The sequence below is a fragment of the Tympanuchus pallidicinctus genome, unplaced genomic scaffold, assembly GCF_026119805.1.
Source record: "Tympanuchus pallidicinctus isolate F22 unplaced genomic scaffold, pur_lepc_1.0 scaffold19, whole genome shotgun sequence".
NCBI classification, from domain to species: domain Eukaryota; kingdom Metazoa; phylum Chordata; class Aves; order Galliformes; family Phasianidae; genus Tympanuchus; species Tympanuchus pallidicinctus.
In genome coordinates, this window is record NW_026294710.1 from 6,996,185 (window position 1) to 7,012,228 (window position 16,044).

The window sequence follows — 16,044 nt, forward strand, 5'->3', positions numbered from 1 at the left end:
TATTATAGAACTATATTCAGAACGACGTAGAGCAACAATGGTCTCCTTTGATTTGCTCAATTCTGAGCATATGGTCATTAGGCATGAACAGAATTAGACATGCAAATTCCTACATTAACAGAGATATGAACTTCCACTCCCTGTGAATGGCAGAAAACTGTCCATCAGTCAGATTGTATATATGTGTGTGTGTGTGTGCATAAATATACATATGTGGCCACAAAGATGATCAGAGGGCTGGAGCACTTTCCCTATGAGGACAGGCTGCAAGAGCTGGGGCTTTTCAGCCTGGAGAAGAGAAAGGTCCAAGGAGACCTTACAGTGGCCTTCCAGTACCTGAAGAAGCCTACAGGAAAGCTGGGGAAGGACTTTTTATATGGGCAAGAGGATGATGGAAAATGTTATTAAACTGGAAGAGGCTAGATTCAAACTAGACATCAGGAAGAAGTTCTTTACTGTGAGGGTGGTGAGACACTGGAACAGGTTGCCCAGAGAGGCTGTGCATGACCCCTCCCTGGGAGCATTCAAGGCCAGGCTGGATGGAGCTTTGAGCAGCCTGGCCTAGTGGGAGGTATCTCTGCGTAGCTGGAGGTTGGAACTAGATGATCTTAAAGGTCCCTTCCAACCCAATCCATTCTATGATTCTATGTAAAATTGTAATTATAATTACATATACTATCATTTTCCACTCCGTGAATAACCAAACAATTTCCACTGACTAATGGCAGTGAAACCCCAGAATACAAAACAGTAGCTAAAATAAATTCTAAGTCTCAGAGTGGGAGTGGTGGCTGAACACATTCCAGTACAGCTGGGTCGTTTGATTGATGTTTTTGTCTGAATTCTTGGACAAACCAGAGAGTGTGGTCAAACTGGCAAGAGTCACAGGTTCAGAAGCACTTGAGGCTATTTTTACGGTTGTGTACGCGTATGAGTATGTGCATGTGTGCATCAATATGAAGGACTATTGGGTTATGAGAGAATTAAAACTCTGGAGATTCCATTTTTCAATTGCTGTCTAGAGCCCAAACTGTACCTCTGTAGAGCAGCCAGTAGATATTACTCCCAATCTTCTGTTCTCTTCTCTCCCACTGAAGACAAGATTTATGCATAGGACATTTAAACAATGCATGTTTGTGAACCCTTTACCTCCTGAACATATATCAACAGAATGACATTACATCTATACTAGTTTATAGCTGATTTTGTATTTGATGCCTCATGGCCTCAAACCGTTGAGGCTTTATTTTCACTATGAAATAAATTGGCTGAAAAGAGATTAAGCTTACTGTATTCATGAACCATTAAGTCCAGTCCTATGCACATTCACATCCACATTAATAATAGTGCTACACTATGAAATGTTAATCCTATTACATATCTACACTATTAGTTATGTCTTAAGCATTCCTAATGTCTGCTTGTTAATTGTGTATCAGATGTCTGCCAGCTCCATTTCCTTTTGGTTAAACTCTTAAATTCCACACAGCAATAGGTCTGCATAGAACAACTTGTTCACACTGCTTCTTTTTGTTACTGGGGGAATAACTCAATTGGAGATGTATGTCTGCTATTATAAATATCTCAGAGACATGCACCATGAACATCAGTTTTGCCAAGCTTCTTCAAAGTACATTTTTTGTGGTTTTGATGTAAAAGTGTCTTTGTACAATGGCAACCCGTAGCAAGTTTAAGTTTTGTTGTTATGGTATCACTTTCCTTCTAAGAGTGAATTAGCTTTCCTGCCCTAATCTAGGGTCAGACTTTATGCTAAGGCAGAAAGCTGGCAATGCCTCAAATTGCCAAGAAATTGCAACTATATTTAAAAATGGTTCTTTTGTTGTGGAAGAGTTATCCAGTCTGGCAGTATTTTGTATGTTCTACAGTAAGAGGGAGGAATTCTTCCTCCAGAAGAATGTTCAGAGTCCAGTGTATAGGCTTGGTCCTGTATTTTAATTCAAGCAGTAACTTCCAAAATCTTCCCTTTTCCAGTATATGCATAGAGAAAAAATTCATTCAAGCTTGAAGTTTTAGCAGTAATTGATCTTTGCAGTAATAGGTACTTCCAAGAGAAAGTACAAATCTCAGTCTGTGGGACTGTTTTCAAAAAGAATGTGACCTTTGCGGAATAATTTAAACTTCACAGATGAATTATGTCATGAAAGACACTTCAAATTCCTGGGAAGGTCTCTTCAGCACATATCTTAGAGATCAAGAAAGATAATGTAAAAATGTACTAAAATGAACAAAGCTACTATTCATATATTGAATTGAAAAAAAAGAAAAGGAAGATGAGCTTACTGTATATACGGTAGTTCAGAAACAATGCATGCTGGTAGATTTTCATAAAATATTGAAGGAATATTTAAATTATATTATATTTATTCTTTTATGACATTTAAAGATTTATGTAACACTACCAGAGCAGCTATAAGTAGCTGTGGATTAATCCATCACTGGCTCTGAACAAACATTTTCTTTACATAGCAATCATTGAGAAGATAAAGATTCAAGTGCAGCCAAGGTTCAAAGGGATCCTAGGTAGAATTTTCCTGTCTTCTAAAGGTTTTCAGTTCAAATCTCTTTGTCCCCTTTACTAAATATATTTGTAATGAGGAATTAAAAACCATATATTTCAAACAGATTATGTAAGACAGAGTATATGATATTTTCCTTAAGCTCTGTGAGCCTCTAAATTTCAAGGAAATATCTACATTAATGTATGTAACAGCCATTCCAGTGAAATCTGAATGGCAGAAATACCACATTGCTCCCTCCTAAACCTTGGGCAAAATATCCAATATCTGTGTGTATACCAAGTTGTCTTTGCTAAAGAAATCCTCAAAAATCTATGCAACTTCCATTTCTCTTCATTGTAAAAAATACAGCAAGGATCAGATAAATGCAGAAGATGCGGGATTAGAAATTTCGCTTTGGAATTAGAAGTCTACAAATGTGATGCAATGTGGCATGCCAGGTAGAGAGAACCAGTGGTAGGACCAGCATTACCCTGCATCAGGGGTTATAAAAATGGGAAGAGGATCTGATCCTTGTTTGCTTCACATTATCAGAATAGTGCAAGACATCCAGTAGAAACTGGAAGCTGGGCTGTACTGTTTTACACACTTTTTTTTCCTTTTGTCTGCACTGAGCCTTGATTTGAGCTGTACAAAACCTATGTTCCCCTTGAGTTTTCACTTTGGTTGTCAATTGTCAATTGGGTCATTATTTTTATGGGAGATATCTCACAGTTGCTGAGTACAGTCACCACCAATTCAAAAGAATAGTTGAGATATGACAGTTGTATCACTTTCTGGTCTTTCCTATGGAAGAAAAATAGCAGCACTGGTTGGGTCGAAAGCCAACTGAAGAACGAACAGACTTGCAATAGCTCTTGGGCTTTACCGCAGGGATGACAACAAAAATGAAAATCAAACTAATTGTGGTCTTCAGGCTTCTTCTTCCCTCGCTACTCTGAGTTTTTACAAATGATTAAATGAGACATAAGTGCTGTCCGTGATGAACAGGGTCAGAAAGTATTCAAACAGAAAATGCTAGACAGGGTAATAGAAAGTTGAAACTAAGCCTGGGAAAAAATGTAGAAGCTGGAAAAGAGACAATCTTTTGTTTTTTGTTTCTCTTTCCCTTTCTCTTAACAGCTTATGTCTGCATTTCATTTGTACATCCATCCTTAGCTTGATGTAAAACTTTTAATGAGGGTGGGCACAAATTTTCTTCCCATCAGCATAGGTACAAAGGACTCCTTTTTGAAGGCTAAATTCTGTGACCAGCTACCAGTCCTCACCACCCACAACCGTACAGAATTAAACCTTAGCATCTTGGAATGCTTTTACTTACTTATCATAACAGACACTGTGTTCACATTTGGGTTGAAAGAGCAGCGTCCCTTCCCTGACTCACACTTGGAGTCAATCTTGAAGATTTGTTCCTGAAATATAGATTTGTATGTCAATTCTCAACTTGCAGATATAAAGTTATTTTAACAACATTAATAATGCTCAGTGTTGCTGTGTGCTTTTTCTGCACTATCAGTAATTTATATCTCCTAGGCAGAACTGCATCATCTTTATAAAAATATTTTTCCTTGGCACCCAGTTATTTTCAAGACTTTTGTTACAAATTCAAGACATTGAAACACCAAATTTTCCACTCTAGCTCAATCATGCATTCTAGAGATTGTTTGATGTCTACAATGGCAGCTGTAGAGATTACACTTGTGTTTCTGAAATTGTTTTTTATTTTCTGAATATGTGATGAATATGTGATACTAGGCCAACATTTTAATAAAGGAACTAGAAAAATAATATAAATTATATAAAAACCCCTTATGACAACTGTCATTTGTTGATGGTATAAATCATTTGTCCTCTACTGAGCTATCAAACCTCTAAAAAATCCTAAATTATACATGTTATTTTCCGTGTCATTGCTTGGATTATGCACACAGCTCCAGTTCCGTAACTATAAGTGATTTATTGATATCTTTTGCTGCATCAGAATTTTTTGCTGCTTAGGAATCTTTATGAGGAGCCTTCTTTATGCTTTGTGTGATTCATTAATAGCAAAATACATTTGGCAAAGTCAAAGCAACCAGGACTACAGCTTGAAATGCAAGCAGACTGAATATTTTTAGAAAACTCCCCCTCTGGGTGCATTTCCTCCTTTTTCAGATGCCAGCTACACTGAAAAGCATAGTATGCTCTTGGTACTGACTTGGTATTGAAAAATATTGTCAGTAATGACAAAAGAAACAGACCTCTAGCACACCTACTTGCAAGCTACTGTCTACTGCAACAAACATTATTCTATAACAATCTTAAGATCTTTAATAAAGGTCTGACAGACAAAATTGCAAGGAGAAAGAAAAAAAAATGAAAATCAACAACAAAACTTAAAATATATCTGCTTCAATAAAAGAAATTAGATGAAAAAAACTGCAGGGAAAGGTTTCTGTGATGTAGATGCCAATGCATTCGTTATTTGACTGAGGGCAGAAAACCCTTAAATTGTCTTTAATATTTAATGTAAATCTTAGTGAAATGGGAATACCACACAGATCACTGTGCAGCCATCTGCAAGCAGCAAACTGGAGACTACCAACCCAACATGCTCAGCTATGGGAGGAAGTTTTCATATCCTTTATCCCCTATCTCTCTTTCCCCTCCTGTGTTTTGCTAATTTAATCACAGAGATCTTATTTATTACTTCTGTAATAAGCTCCCTAAAACAAAAGTTAAAATGTAAATACAAAATTTCTAATATAATCCTGGGTATTTTTTTCTCTTCTTGTTTAACTTCTAAATGAATATGCAGCTTGATGATAATCTATATTTACTATTTTTTACCACTATTTACCAATTCAAAATGTTAATTGCTGCAATAGAAGTCTAGCTCCAGGTTTGCACCTGATTTTCATATATATTAAAACTTCTTTTTAGTCTATAATTAATTCACATAGTGTTGATGTTTGCTTCTCTTTGCATTTACTTCGACATAATATCTTCGGGTGACTAAGAGTCATTATCAAAGACCAGAGCAGAGTGCAGAGTGAAAAAAGAAATGAATTATTTTTTAAACTCTGCTTCAAGTAAAAAAGCAACATTCCGTTTCATCAGTTTGCTTTTTACAAGGAATCATGTGGAGTTTTGAAAACAAAAGAGGAGAACAGGCCTAGTTCTTATGATTGTTGGCTATGACTCTTAGTGTCATGTTTTGTAACATCTAGAGAAAAACATTATGTGCCTTCTAAAATAGCAGTTCTGCACCTGCAAAAACAGCATTCTGTGCATGGAAAACTGCACTGATTTCAAGGTGAACTGACAAAAGCAAAGAATGAGTTCTCTCTAGTCCTATCAGCACTGCGTAGTTCTTCATTCTTCTCTATGCATGCACTTACGCATGCAACTGGTTCAAAAGGAAATGCTTGATTTTAGACTGTTACGCTATTGTTGGCCTATACAGTAAGGGCTTTGAGTATGCGAAGCCTACAGTCAAGTGTCTGACAGACTCCAGACATCTGGAACAGCAGTTTATTTAATCAGTAGATCGTAGATCGTAGGCATGCATCTATACAGACAGGCTAAGTGAAGCCAATTCTGCTCTTCCAAGACATGCATCCTTATTTTTAACTTAAGAAATTTAACATCTTGTGTCATGGAGAACTCATGTACGTGAAGAACTCATGTCTTTTTTATCTGACAGAAATCTCCTTTACAAAATTCCTAATACAAAGAGATTTTAAGCCTCCCAAAACAGTACTGTTTAAGCTGATAAGATTTACATTAATTAATGAGGGATCACTTTTAGTGTTTTATGAAATTTTTTGAGATTAGGACAGTAGTGCTGAGAAAAGCAAACCTGTTTCAAAATAGAGCAAAATAAATCATTGCAGACCATAATCTAGAAGGATGGATTTATTCACCCATTTCTGCTTGCTTGTGCTTTTAAATCCAGGTCTATAAGTCTCTACTCTCAGATAATCCACTTGAACTGAAGGTGCAGTAATTTAGATTATATCTTCTGGCAAGGAGGCTGGAGCCAGGTAGTGATCTACCAAAAGTCACTGTGATAATTCCACATAAACTTATGTTGAAAAACAATAATTTATCCACCCCCCAACAAACTCTGTAGTCCTGGATCTTGGCCAGAATCCTCATCCTACTCCCAATGAAATCAGTGATGAATTTCACAGTGTCTTCCCTAGCAGTAAGCCCAGCTTCAAAGCTGCCCTCACATGGCAAAACTCCAGGTAGCTCTCTGATCTTCCTTTCCAACACATCTGCTTCCATGTAGTACAGGAAAATATACTGTACATCCCTGTGCCTGCAGATATGAATCTGGCCCAAAAGCTACTGTGGTGATGGGTCTTGGTTAAATGCTGTTTTTTTCCTCCTTTTGGTTGCTTTATTACCTATTACATTTGCCCATGAACAAACATTTTACATGCAAATCATGAAACCTGCACAATTTTATAATACTTATGAAACTTCTGGAACTTCATATATTTAAAATGCACATTGAAATTGAAAATAGAAAAAAATAGAGAGCTATGGAGAGAAAATTAGACTTTGCACCCTGAAAGGCTTCACAGTGAAGGAGAAAACTCACTGACTTCATCCTGGCAGGATGTCCTGGGACAAAAATTGTGCCGTAGATCAAAGTTATCTACACTTGGATTGCATCTAAAGGATATTAAACTGATGTCCAGCAAAAACTTATATTCATATAGTTAGTACACATAAGTGCTTCTTCCAGAAATCAGTAACTGGGAACCATAAAAAGCTTTTTATCTAACTAACCATTTCAAATATTTCTTGACAATTCCAACAAACACTAGGAATTAATCCGCCAGAAAACATCAAATAGAAAGTAGTGTCGTATGGAGTCCAACTTTAGATATGACTGTAGAATTTTAGACAAACATTGTATTTGAATGTGTTTTTTGACTACAGTTTGATTGTTTGATCATAACAGGGCTGTCAGAAAAATATGGACCTTTGTTCTTTTTCTGTTTTATGCAGGTAAATTAACCTACCTAGTTCATTAATTTTTGTATTTTCAAATTTTTGTGCTTGCATAAAACAGTGATATCCAGCACAAAATGAGAAGATAAAAAGAGACTTACCTCGGACCTGCGTCCCCTGTTGACATACACACACACTGGGCTGAAGGCTCCACTGCCACAGACGTACAGGTGTGTGCGATTGTATGACTGTATCACCCGCACAAAATTTCCACAGCCATGCTGCAGGGATTACAAAATAAATAAAAATGACATTGGCAAATATTAGTGAATATTGGGAATTCTAGGGAATAGATACAATTCATATTTTTAGTTGCATCATGAGAACAGCTACCAATTTTGCTACTCTTTGGTTTTGAACATCTGCAAACATTTGCTTTCTTTTCTTGCCATTTTGTCTAGGCTCAGAATCAGGCACTGATACGGCATTATAGAGGAGCAGTTAGAATAGTATCTGTAACTTCTCCATCTCAACACTTTGATTTTCATCCAAAGACTTCTCTGATGGAAAGAAGCAGGGGCCTCCACAGGAAAGCAAGAAATAATCTTAGGAAGTTTCCTTAAGGAAACATCTACAACAGTATCTTCTCTTTCCCTCCACCTCTCGGTTGTTTTTCATTGTTAGTGGGTTTTTGGTTATTTGGATGCAGCATAATTCCTTTGCAAAAGGAGGCTGAAACTAGGAAATTATAAAACATTAAAATAGACTTTCTGTCCCTTGGGAAGGTGTTGAAGAGATCAGGTGCACGGTGTTCTCCTTGATCGTCCTGGTTGGAGACTGGAACGCAGGCAGTTGAATGAATGGCTACAAAGGTGGTGTCACGTTCAAGGTTTTGAGTACAACGATCATTGTCACACCTTCAACAGACCAGGCATATTGGCATTGGATGGGATGCAACTGACCAGGAGGGGCAAGAATATACAAGGCTGCAGTCTGGTTGGGCTCATCGCCAGAGCTTTGAACTAGATTTGATGGGGGAAGGGGATGTACTGCTGAGTGACAGAGAAGAGTCATGGAAAACTCACTTTAGGAAGCAGTGAGGAAAAACCTCCAATTTGTACCAAAGGAATTTGAGAGCGTTCTTCCAAGGAGGTGACGTGACAGATAGCCCAGCTGAAATGCCTCTACACCAATGCATAGCATGGGAAATAAGCAGGAGGAGATAGAAATTATGGAGTAATTGGTAAACTATGACATAAACATAGTCGGATGAATTACACAAGTGTAATACTACAATCAAGAGCTACAAGATTTTTAGAAGGAATAAGCAGGGCAAGAGGTGCAGGGGAGTTGCTATCTAGATAGATAGTGAAAAGCTGCCTTAGAGAAACAGCCATGACCAGGCTGAGAGCTGGTGGATTAAAATTAGGGACCAGTCCAATAAAGGTCATCTCATCTGTTGGTTGGGTTCTTCTACATGTCACCTGAGGGTGGCCAGAGGGAGCCTGTTAATGAGGACTTCTTGTTTCAGCTACAGGAGGCATCACACTCCCAGGCGCTTGTCCTGATAGAGGATTTCAACCACCTGAACATTTACTGGGAAAACAAACCCACAGACTCCTGGAGTGCGCTGAAGATAACTTACTGATCCAGGTATTGGACAGACCAACCAGAGGTGAAGCATTACTGGATGTGCTGTTCACCAATGCAGAGGAGATCATTAAAGAGGTTAAGATTGGAGGCAGTCTGAGCCTCCAATTTATTTCCAAATGATCAGAATTCTGAACAACACATTACGTAAGCAAGTTTGCAGTGAATTGTTGCTTCATTTTGAAGATCAACCAGAATAACATCTTCAAGTCAGCAGGAAAATTGAAACAGATTGCTAAGTGCCACACAGTTTCACACTATCAGTTCTACAGTTTTCTCCTTCCAACATACCCTTTTCTTCTTTTGCTCTTCCCTTTTACAAAGTCATCCACTGTTAATGCACTCCGGACTAAAAATAGACTTTTTTCTTGAATACTTTCTTACTGAGATCTCAGACTTGCCTTCATATTCAATCATCCAAATCTTCATCAAAGACAGTGAGAATCACATGTGTTTTTTGAGCATAGGATTGGAAACAGTCATCAATCATCTTCATGAAAATCTGTAGAATTAATCCTTGTTCAAACAATTCATTTACACTTAAAGCCATTCACATTTCTGGTTCAGTAGAAGCTGGCACTCTACAAGAATCTCTAAAAATTGGTGCATAATTATAAGCAGTTCAGTGTTCTCAGTTTCTCTGCGGGGAACACTGCACGCCCTCAGTGAAGTGCTTACTCTAGTTATATAAGAAAGATCCTTTAACCTGGTCAAAATTTATTATTTCTCTATAGTTAGGGTGTTCCTAAAAGGTTCCATTCTCTCATATCTTACTATCTTAGTTTGGGTCTGAGGCTTTAGTAGTGTCTTGCTATTGAAAATAGGTTTCTCTCAGCAGTACTACCAATCCAAATTATGCCCGTGGAAAAGGAAAAAAGGAGAAGTGAAGGTATAGCACCAACTTATGTATGCCAGAGTGCAAACTGATGCTTTCTTTTCTTGCTGTTTGCAAAAAGTTTTTGCAGAAGAGCACTAGGAAAAGAGTACAGAAACCTCAGAAGAAAGGTCCTCAGGGAGAAGGGCAAGGAGCCAATGGCTAGATGAACAGCACTGGGATGGGGTACTTTGCACCAATTGCATGCCATGTACTTTTAGAAGTGTTTATGGCAAAAACGCAATGGTGGTTAGATGAATTAAGGATTTCATTAAAGACAGCCCTCTGAGGTTGCATCTGATACACAGTGTATTTTCATGTGTCTTCTCCTATGATTTATGGACAAGTAACAGAAGTTGGCTCAACATTAACATTATCATGTTTTAATGCTCAGAGGCAGGAAGTCTATTTTACGATCTTCTGTGAGCTTTTGCCCATTTCTCCATTACTGACCTATTGAAGCCCATTTGCATTCTGCTGTGTGATTCAACTGAGTATTGCACTGTACTGTGGCTCCACAATGCATCAAGAGATTATTGTGTTAGAAAATATTGTGTAGAACTGCTCTTCAAAAACTATTTTTATTTTTCCTTGTGACGATATTACTTCTTGCTTCTAAGTTATCTGGGTCTGAAGGTGACATGAAATAGTTGTTCCTAGGACAGCTGTTTGTCAAAGCTGGCAGTTAAGTTCTATATATTCACATATCACTCATTCTTCACTTGGAGCTGATACCAATACTCACTCAGTAACAGTCTGGTGAATTGTGTTACTGTCAGTAGCTATGTCCTAGAATCTCATTACAGTAAATGGAGAGAAATAGATGTCAGCCTAAATTAAGCATCCAAGTTATCTTGGTGAGCTTACTATTTGGAAGTGACAATTTCTTTTCAGTAATAAAAAAGAAAATGCATAAATCAATGCTTGTCTAATGGTAGTGGAAACGAACCCTCCCCTAACCACCTTTGAAAATAATTTGCTGTCTGATTGAAGTCCTTTACTGTCTGTTTCTCTTTTGTCTGTTGATAATTGCAACTCTCTGAGAAGCCAAATGCTATCATGCTTTGACTTCTGAATTCATTCTCTGCTTCTCCTAATCTTATCAGGAATGAAATACACAAGAACTCTATTCAAAGTGGACTATAAATTTCAAGTTGCAAAGATTCATTCAGACCTGGGTTCTCTTTTTCTCATTATCTCAGTGAGCTTTCAATAAGATACATCACTGATTTGGGAACTATTTTTCAGAACTGTATACATATGTATAGTACCAAAATTCGGAGGACATTATGAAAATTCAGGTAAGCTTCTATTTTTGGAACTTCTCTAGCTGTAGATCACTATAGTGAATTACTAAGTACAGTTTTAAAGAAACTGTATTACAGCTACAGTCCAGCAAGCCAACCTTCTGGCGCCTACACCAACTGCTGCAATAAATTTAAATATAAAAAGCAAAAAACACCACCATATTTTTCTTACAAAACAGACTCATCAGAATTATAGTAACATTGCAAGTCATACATGTAGGTTTAGTTAACAATAATAAAGTGTAACTATAATAAATAAAGATGTTAGATTACATAGAAATGTGACTTTCTGTATTTTTTTAAAAAACTTATTTTTCTTTTGTCAACGAAATCTACAGTTTTTTCTATAAAATCATAGAATCATAGAATGGCCTGGGTTGAAAAGGACCTTGAAAGTCATCTAGTTTCACCCCCCCTGCTATATGCAGGGTCACCAACCACCAGATCAGGCTGCCCAGAGCCACATCCAGCCTGGCCTTGAATGCCTCCAGGGTTGGGGCATCCACAACCTCCTTGGGCAACCTGTTCCACCTGTCACCACCCTCTGTGTGAAAAACTTCCTCCTAATATCTAACCTAAACCTCTTCTCTTAGTTTAAAACCATCCCCCTTTGTCCTATCAATGTTATAGACTGTGAAATGAAATCTATTCAGAAGGATAACTGTGTTCAAATAGACCTCTACCAAAAAGAGAGGATCTGCTGTATTGTACTACTGTATTTTTCGGAATTGTTCATTTCCACCTATTTTCTATAAAGAGAGCAATGGAAAATTGTCATCCAACATTTCCACCTATTTTCTATAAAGAGAGCAATGGAAAATTGTCATCCAATGTAGGTGCTTTAGAAGGTGTCTGCATGTAGATGGGAGAATAATCAGCTGCAATGCAAAATAAATCAACATATCTTCTCCATAGTCTGTGTTTCAAATGATTCCAGAGACCATCTTTACTTTTCCCAGTAAAGCATACTAGTTTTTTTTTCTAGTTTGTCAAAATCTGAAGGTGCATTCTGTTTATAAAGCCTGGCTTTTCATAATTCCAGTTTGTTGTTTGGTCTGCAGAGAATTTAAAATGCAAAAATAAACACTTGTTTCATTTTGTTTTTGGCTGCAGTTGAGCTGCTCTGACTTTATTGTCAAGAATGTAACTCATGTATGTATGCGGATATGCGCATAGAGTGTAACTTACCGTAGGGTCTTTGCCAGCCATTTTGCACTCTTCAACCTTATTTGCTGATGCTGGCCACAAAATCTATGAGGAAAAATAATAAAATTAAGTAACATAATTATTACATAATTTATTTTTTAAATAACAAACAAAAAAACTATTGAGTTGCAGAATTTGCACTAGTAAGTTAATACTTTGATATTTTTTACACTTTGATTAGAAGATTTTTCACCTATAAATAATTTCTGTCTCAAAAAGCAGTAAATGAAATAAAAACTCAGATCTTTGGCAGGTATAAGTTACAACTATATATTAAATAATTAATTTATAATGAAGCTATATTTTAATAAGTTAAGTTATAAGTTTATCAATTTATTTATTTTTCTTCACCATCATCATCATCATCATCATCATCCTTCTCTTTTTTTATTTTTTCCTTTATTGAACTTCTGTAAATTGTTAACAGTGAAAACTTGAAGTAAAAAAAACAGTAAAAACAATTCTTATCAGAAATCTTAATTTTTCTCAGTAAAGGTTTGCGTATCTTATCCTGATTAAAAACTTAAGATTTCTGGTTGATTTCTTGGTTTCTTTTCAAGATTTCCTGCAACACAGAGAGCATTTTGACAAACATCACTATGTCTGAATATTTATCTGAGCTATACTTAAACACTTATGTCTTCTGTTATTTATCTTGATTTTGGTGTAGAAAAGACATCCCTTAGAAATTTCCATCTGTAAATTTAATAAGTGACATAATCTGATAACATTCAGCCTCAAGATAACATAAATAATAGCATTAAAATTTCTCTCTACACGTAAAAATATATATTTTAATGTACATATGTTACGCAGAGAGTTACAGGTTCATATGTATATAGCATATGTATATAGTGTTTCAAAATAGTGTAAAATTAATAAAGTGAATTTTTTATATCAATAAATCAACTAGAGAAAGAATGTGTGGAACTGCAGAGACTGTTTATGAGCATGATATTGAGTGATCGCAATCACTGACAGAAAACATTGGGTATTTTGCTTCTTTCTGATTTTCAGAAATTTTATTTTGGGTTTTCAATGTTTAGATTGACTGTCGAAATATTTCATAGTGTTATAATGCAGAACTTATGCCATAAAAGCGTTTGTACCTTACCAAACTCTGAACAAAGTCAGAAGCAACCTTTTAAGAGTATGCAGTGCATGACATGTCCACTTCCAGACTAGGCTGGCAGAATCACTGTGAGATCTAAACCAGCAAGAAGGCCACAGCAGCCACTTCCAACCAAAATAGGTATCTCCACTACAGATGTTTATTTCCATACCAGCAAAAGGAAGATAAACATACCAACACACAAATGGGATTCAATTTAAATGTGTAAGTTAGAGAGTCAGGCAGATCAGACTCCCCACACAGTAAATTCAGGTAGACAGGAGTGTACAGAGGGTGATTCAGAGCAAAGCCTAATTCAAGTGCTCTTAATCACCCTTCAGTAGGGCTTCCTATCTTTCTGCTGACAAAACAAAGCCTCGACTCTTAAATATCAAACTTCCCTACCCCAAATTGGATCTCTGCCCCTCAAAGCCCTGCCCTCGAAGCCCTGCCCTGAAGCTCAATAATAAAGCCCATAGATTATTTTGGTATAACGAGGTATATAAGGATACATTTTAAGGCGCAGGTGTAATACTGAAAATAGGTGAGGCAAAGTCTGTAGAGAAGTAATTTCTCAACAGTCCACTTTATGGACACACAAATATTTCTGCAGGCTGCTTATTTTAAAAGCAGAAAAGCTGGATTTGATTTACCTCTGGAAATAAAAAAGGAGTCTCAAAATGTTTCACTATTGATTCCTTTAATAAAAGCAGTGCCTAGTACAGGCTGAGGAGTTGTGACACAGAGAGATCACGGAAAATGGCATCTCAGCAAGTGAGAGAAACAGCCAAAAAAAAAGAGTGCGCTGAAGTTCACACTGTCCATAAAACACCAAGCTGGTGGTGTCTCAGCTAACCAGTTGAAGGCTAAGGTCCAACACAGCCATAACAAAGGATGAAAAACAGTTCAGAGAGTAAGTTTGGGAGTGAAAAACAGAAACAAACATAGTTGCGGGTTAAAGTCATCTCTGTTCCTGTTGCTTTTTCCCTTTCACCTGAAAATGATAGCACATCCCATATTCTTCCTTACAGTCTCTTTCTTTTTTTTTTTTTTTTTTAAACTGCATCTCTGAATTATCTTAAATGTTCAAGAGGAGTGGAAACTATCAATCCATATAAATTTTCCTTATGGGGCCAAGCCATGGTGAACATCACTTCAAAACAAGTTAACAGTTGAAAACAATGGCTGAGGAGCGGCTTGTTCATCTTGCATTACACATAAAACAAGTACTAACAGCTCAGTAAGGTGTGGGTCTGGACTTCTGCCTGATGCAAACTAATGAAATACACATTTTTTGTCTGAAAAAGAAATGCATACAGTAAGGAAATCTTGGATTCTCAAAATAAATACATACACTAAGAGGGTCTTGGCTTATATTATTGATATTCAAAGACAGAATGTGATCTTTGCTGCCCACATAGATCCGATCCTGATCTTCATCCATTAATAATATCCTGTAATCCAGAGGACTGTGTGATATTCTGTGATATTCAGAGGTCTTCGTCGCTTGAAGCTCTGAAATAGTAAAGACAGGAAGTTTGCAAGTATGTTCAGTTGCCATTATCACTTCAAAACTGCAACACTTTTTAAATAAAAAAATCTTTGAACTCAACTAAGGCCAACCAAAGAAGAAAAACGTTTATCAGACACTTAGTAATAACACAGTAGTTTCAATGCAATTCCTGGTTTGAATGCAAATTTTTCATATACTATGTAACTACGTGTAGCTCATAAAAATCCAGCATTGCCGTTATTCAGTCATGTAATAAGTCCTTATTTTAGCGGGCACAATTATTTACAGCTTTGTTTTTTAAGGAAGATCATATATTAAATTAATCAGTATTTTCAATCCATTTTGAAATTTATGACAGTGCAGAATCCAAAAGTCAATACAAACTATGCAAGAATAGTTAATTTGATATTCCTGACCTGGCTTCATTGACAATAGATTTTTGTTGTTTCCAAAGTCAATTTTTTTTTTTCAGTTCTTCATCACCATTCATGGCTTATTTAAAAACAAAAAAAAAAAGTTGAAAAAATATAGAAGTATTTGATCAAGCCTAGATATGCTCGTTTATTATGTTGTTTGCTTATTGCTTATTGACCAAACTACCCGAAATGTAGAACTAGTTCTTTTGCTGTTGTTCTATTCCTTCACTTAAAACTTTCTTCAAGGAATTGAAGTGAAAAACATCCTTTGATCTCAGCAGTGCAGGATCAGGTCTGTTTCAGGAATAGCACAAACATTTGTAATGTAAGTATTACTTGCTGCCCTTGAAAAAGATCAGCCTTTCTGTTTTTGCTTGGCCAACATATTTTGGCCTCTATTCAGATTAATTTTCTTCTCACTAATAATAGAAGGGATATTTCTCAAAAATTGATAATGGAAAACAACCAAAACTTTTATCAATT

General features: G+C 36.5%; 1 protein-coding gene across 3 annotated transcripts in view; it reads right to left on the reverse strand.

Annotated features, from left to right (window-relative positions):
- Positions 1–16,044, reverse strand: part of SEMA3C (semaphorin 3C) — a 119,459-nt gene that overhangs the window by 37,338 nt on the left and 66,077 nt on the right. For all 3 annotated transcript variants that reach the window (XM_052680873.1, XM_052680874.1, XM_052680875.1), the window contains exons 3-6: positions 14,987–15,147; positions 12,504–12,566; positions 7,646–7,765; positions 3,859–3,949 (exon numbers count right to left, since the gene is read on the reverse strand). In XM_052680873.1, the coding sequence (XP_052536833.1) occupies positions 3,859–3,949; positions 7,646–7,765; positions 12,504–12,566; positions 14,987–15,147 (435 nt within the window). The remainder of the gene's footprint in view (positions 1–3,858; positions 3,950–7,645; positions 7,766–12,503; positions 12,567–14,986; positions 15,148–16,044) is intronic.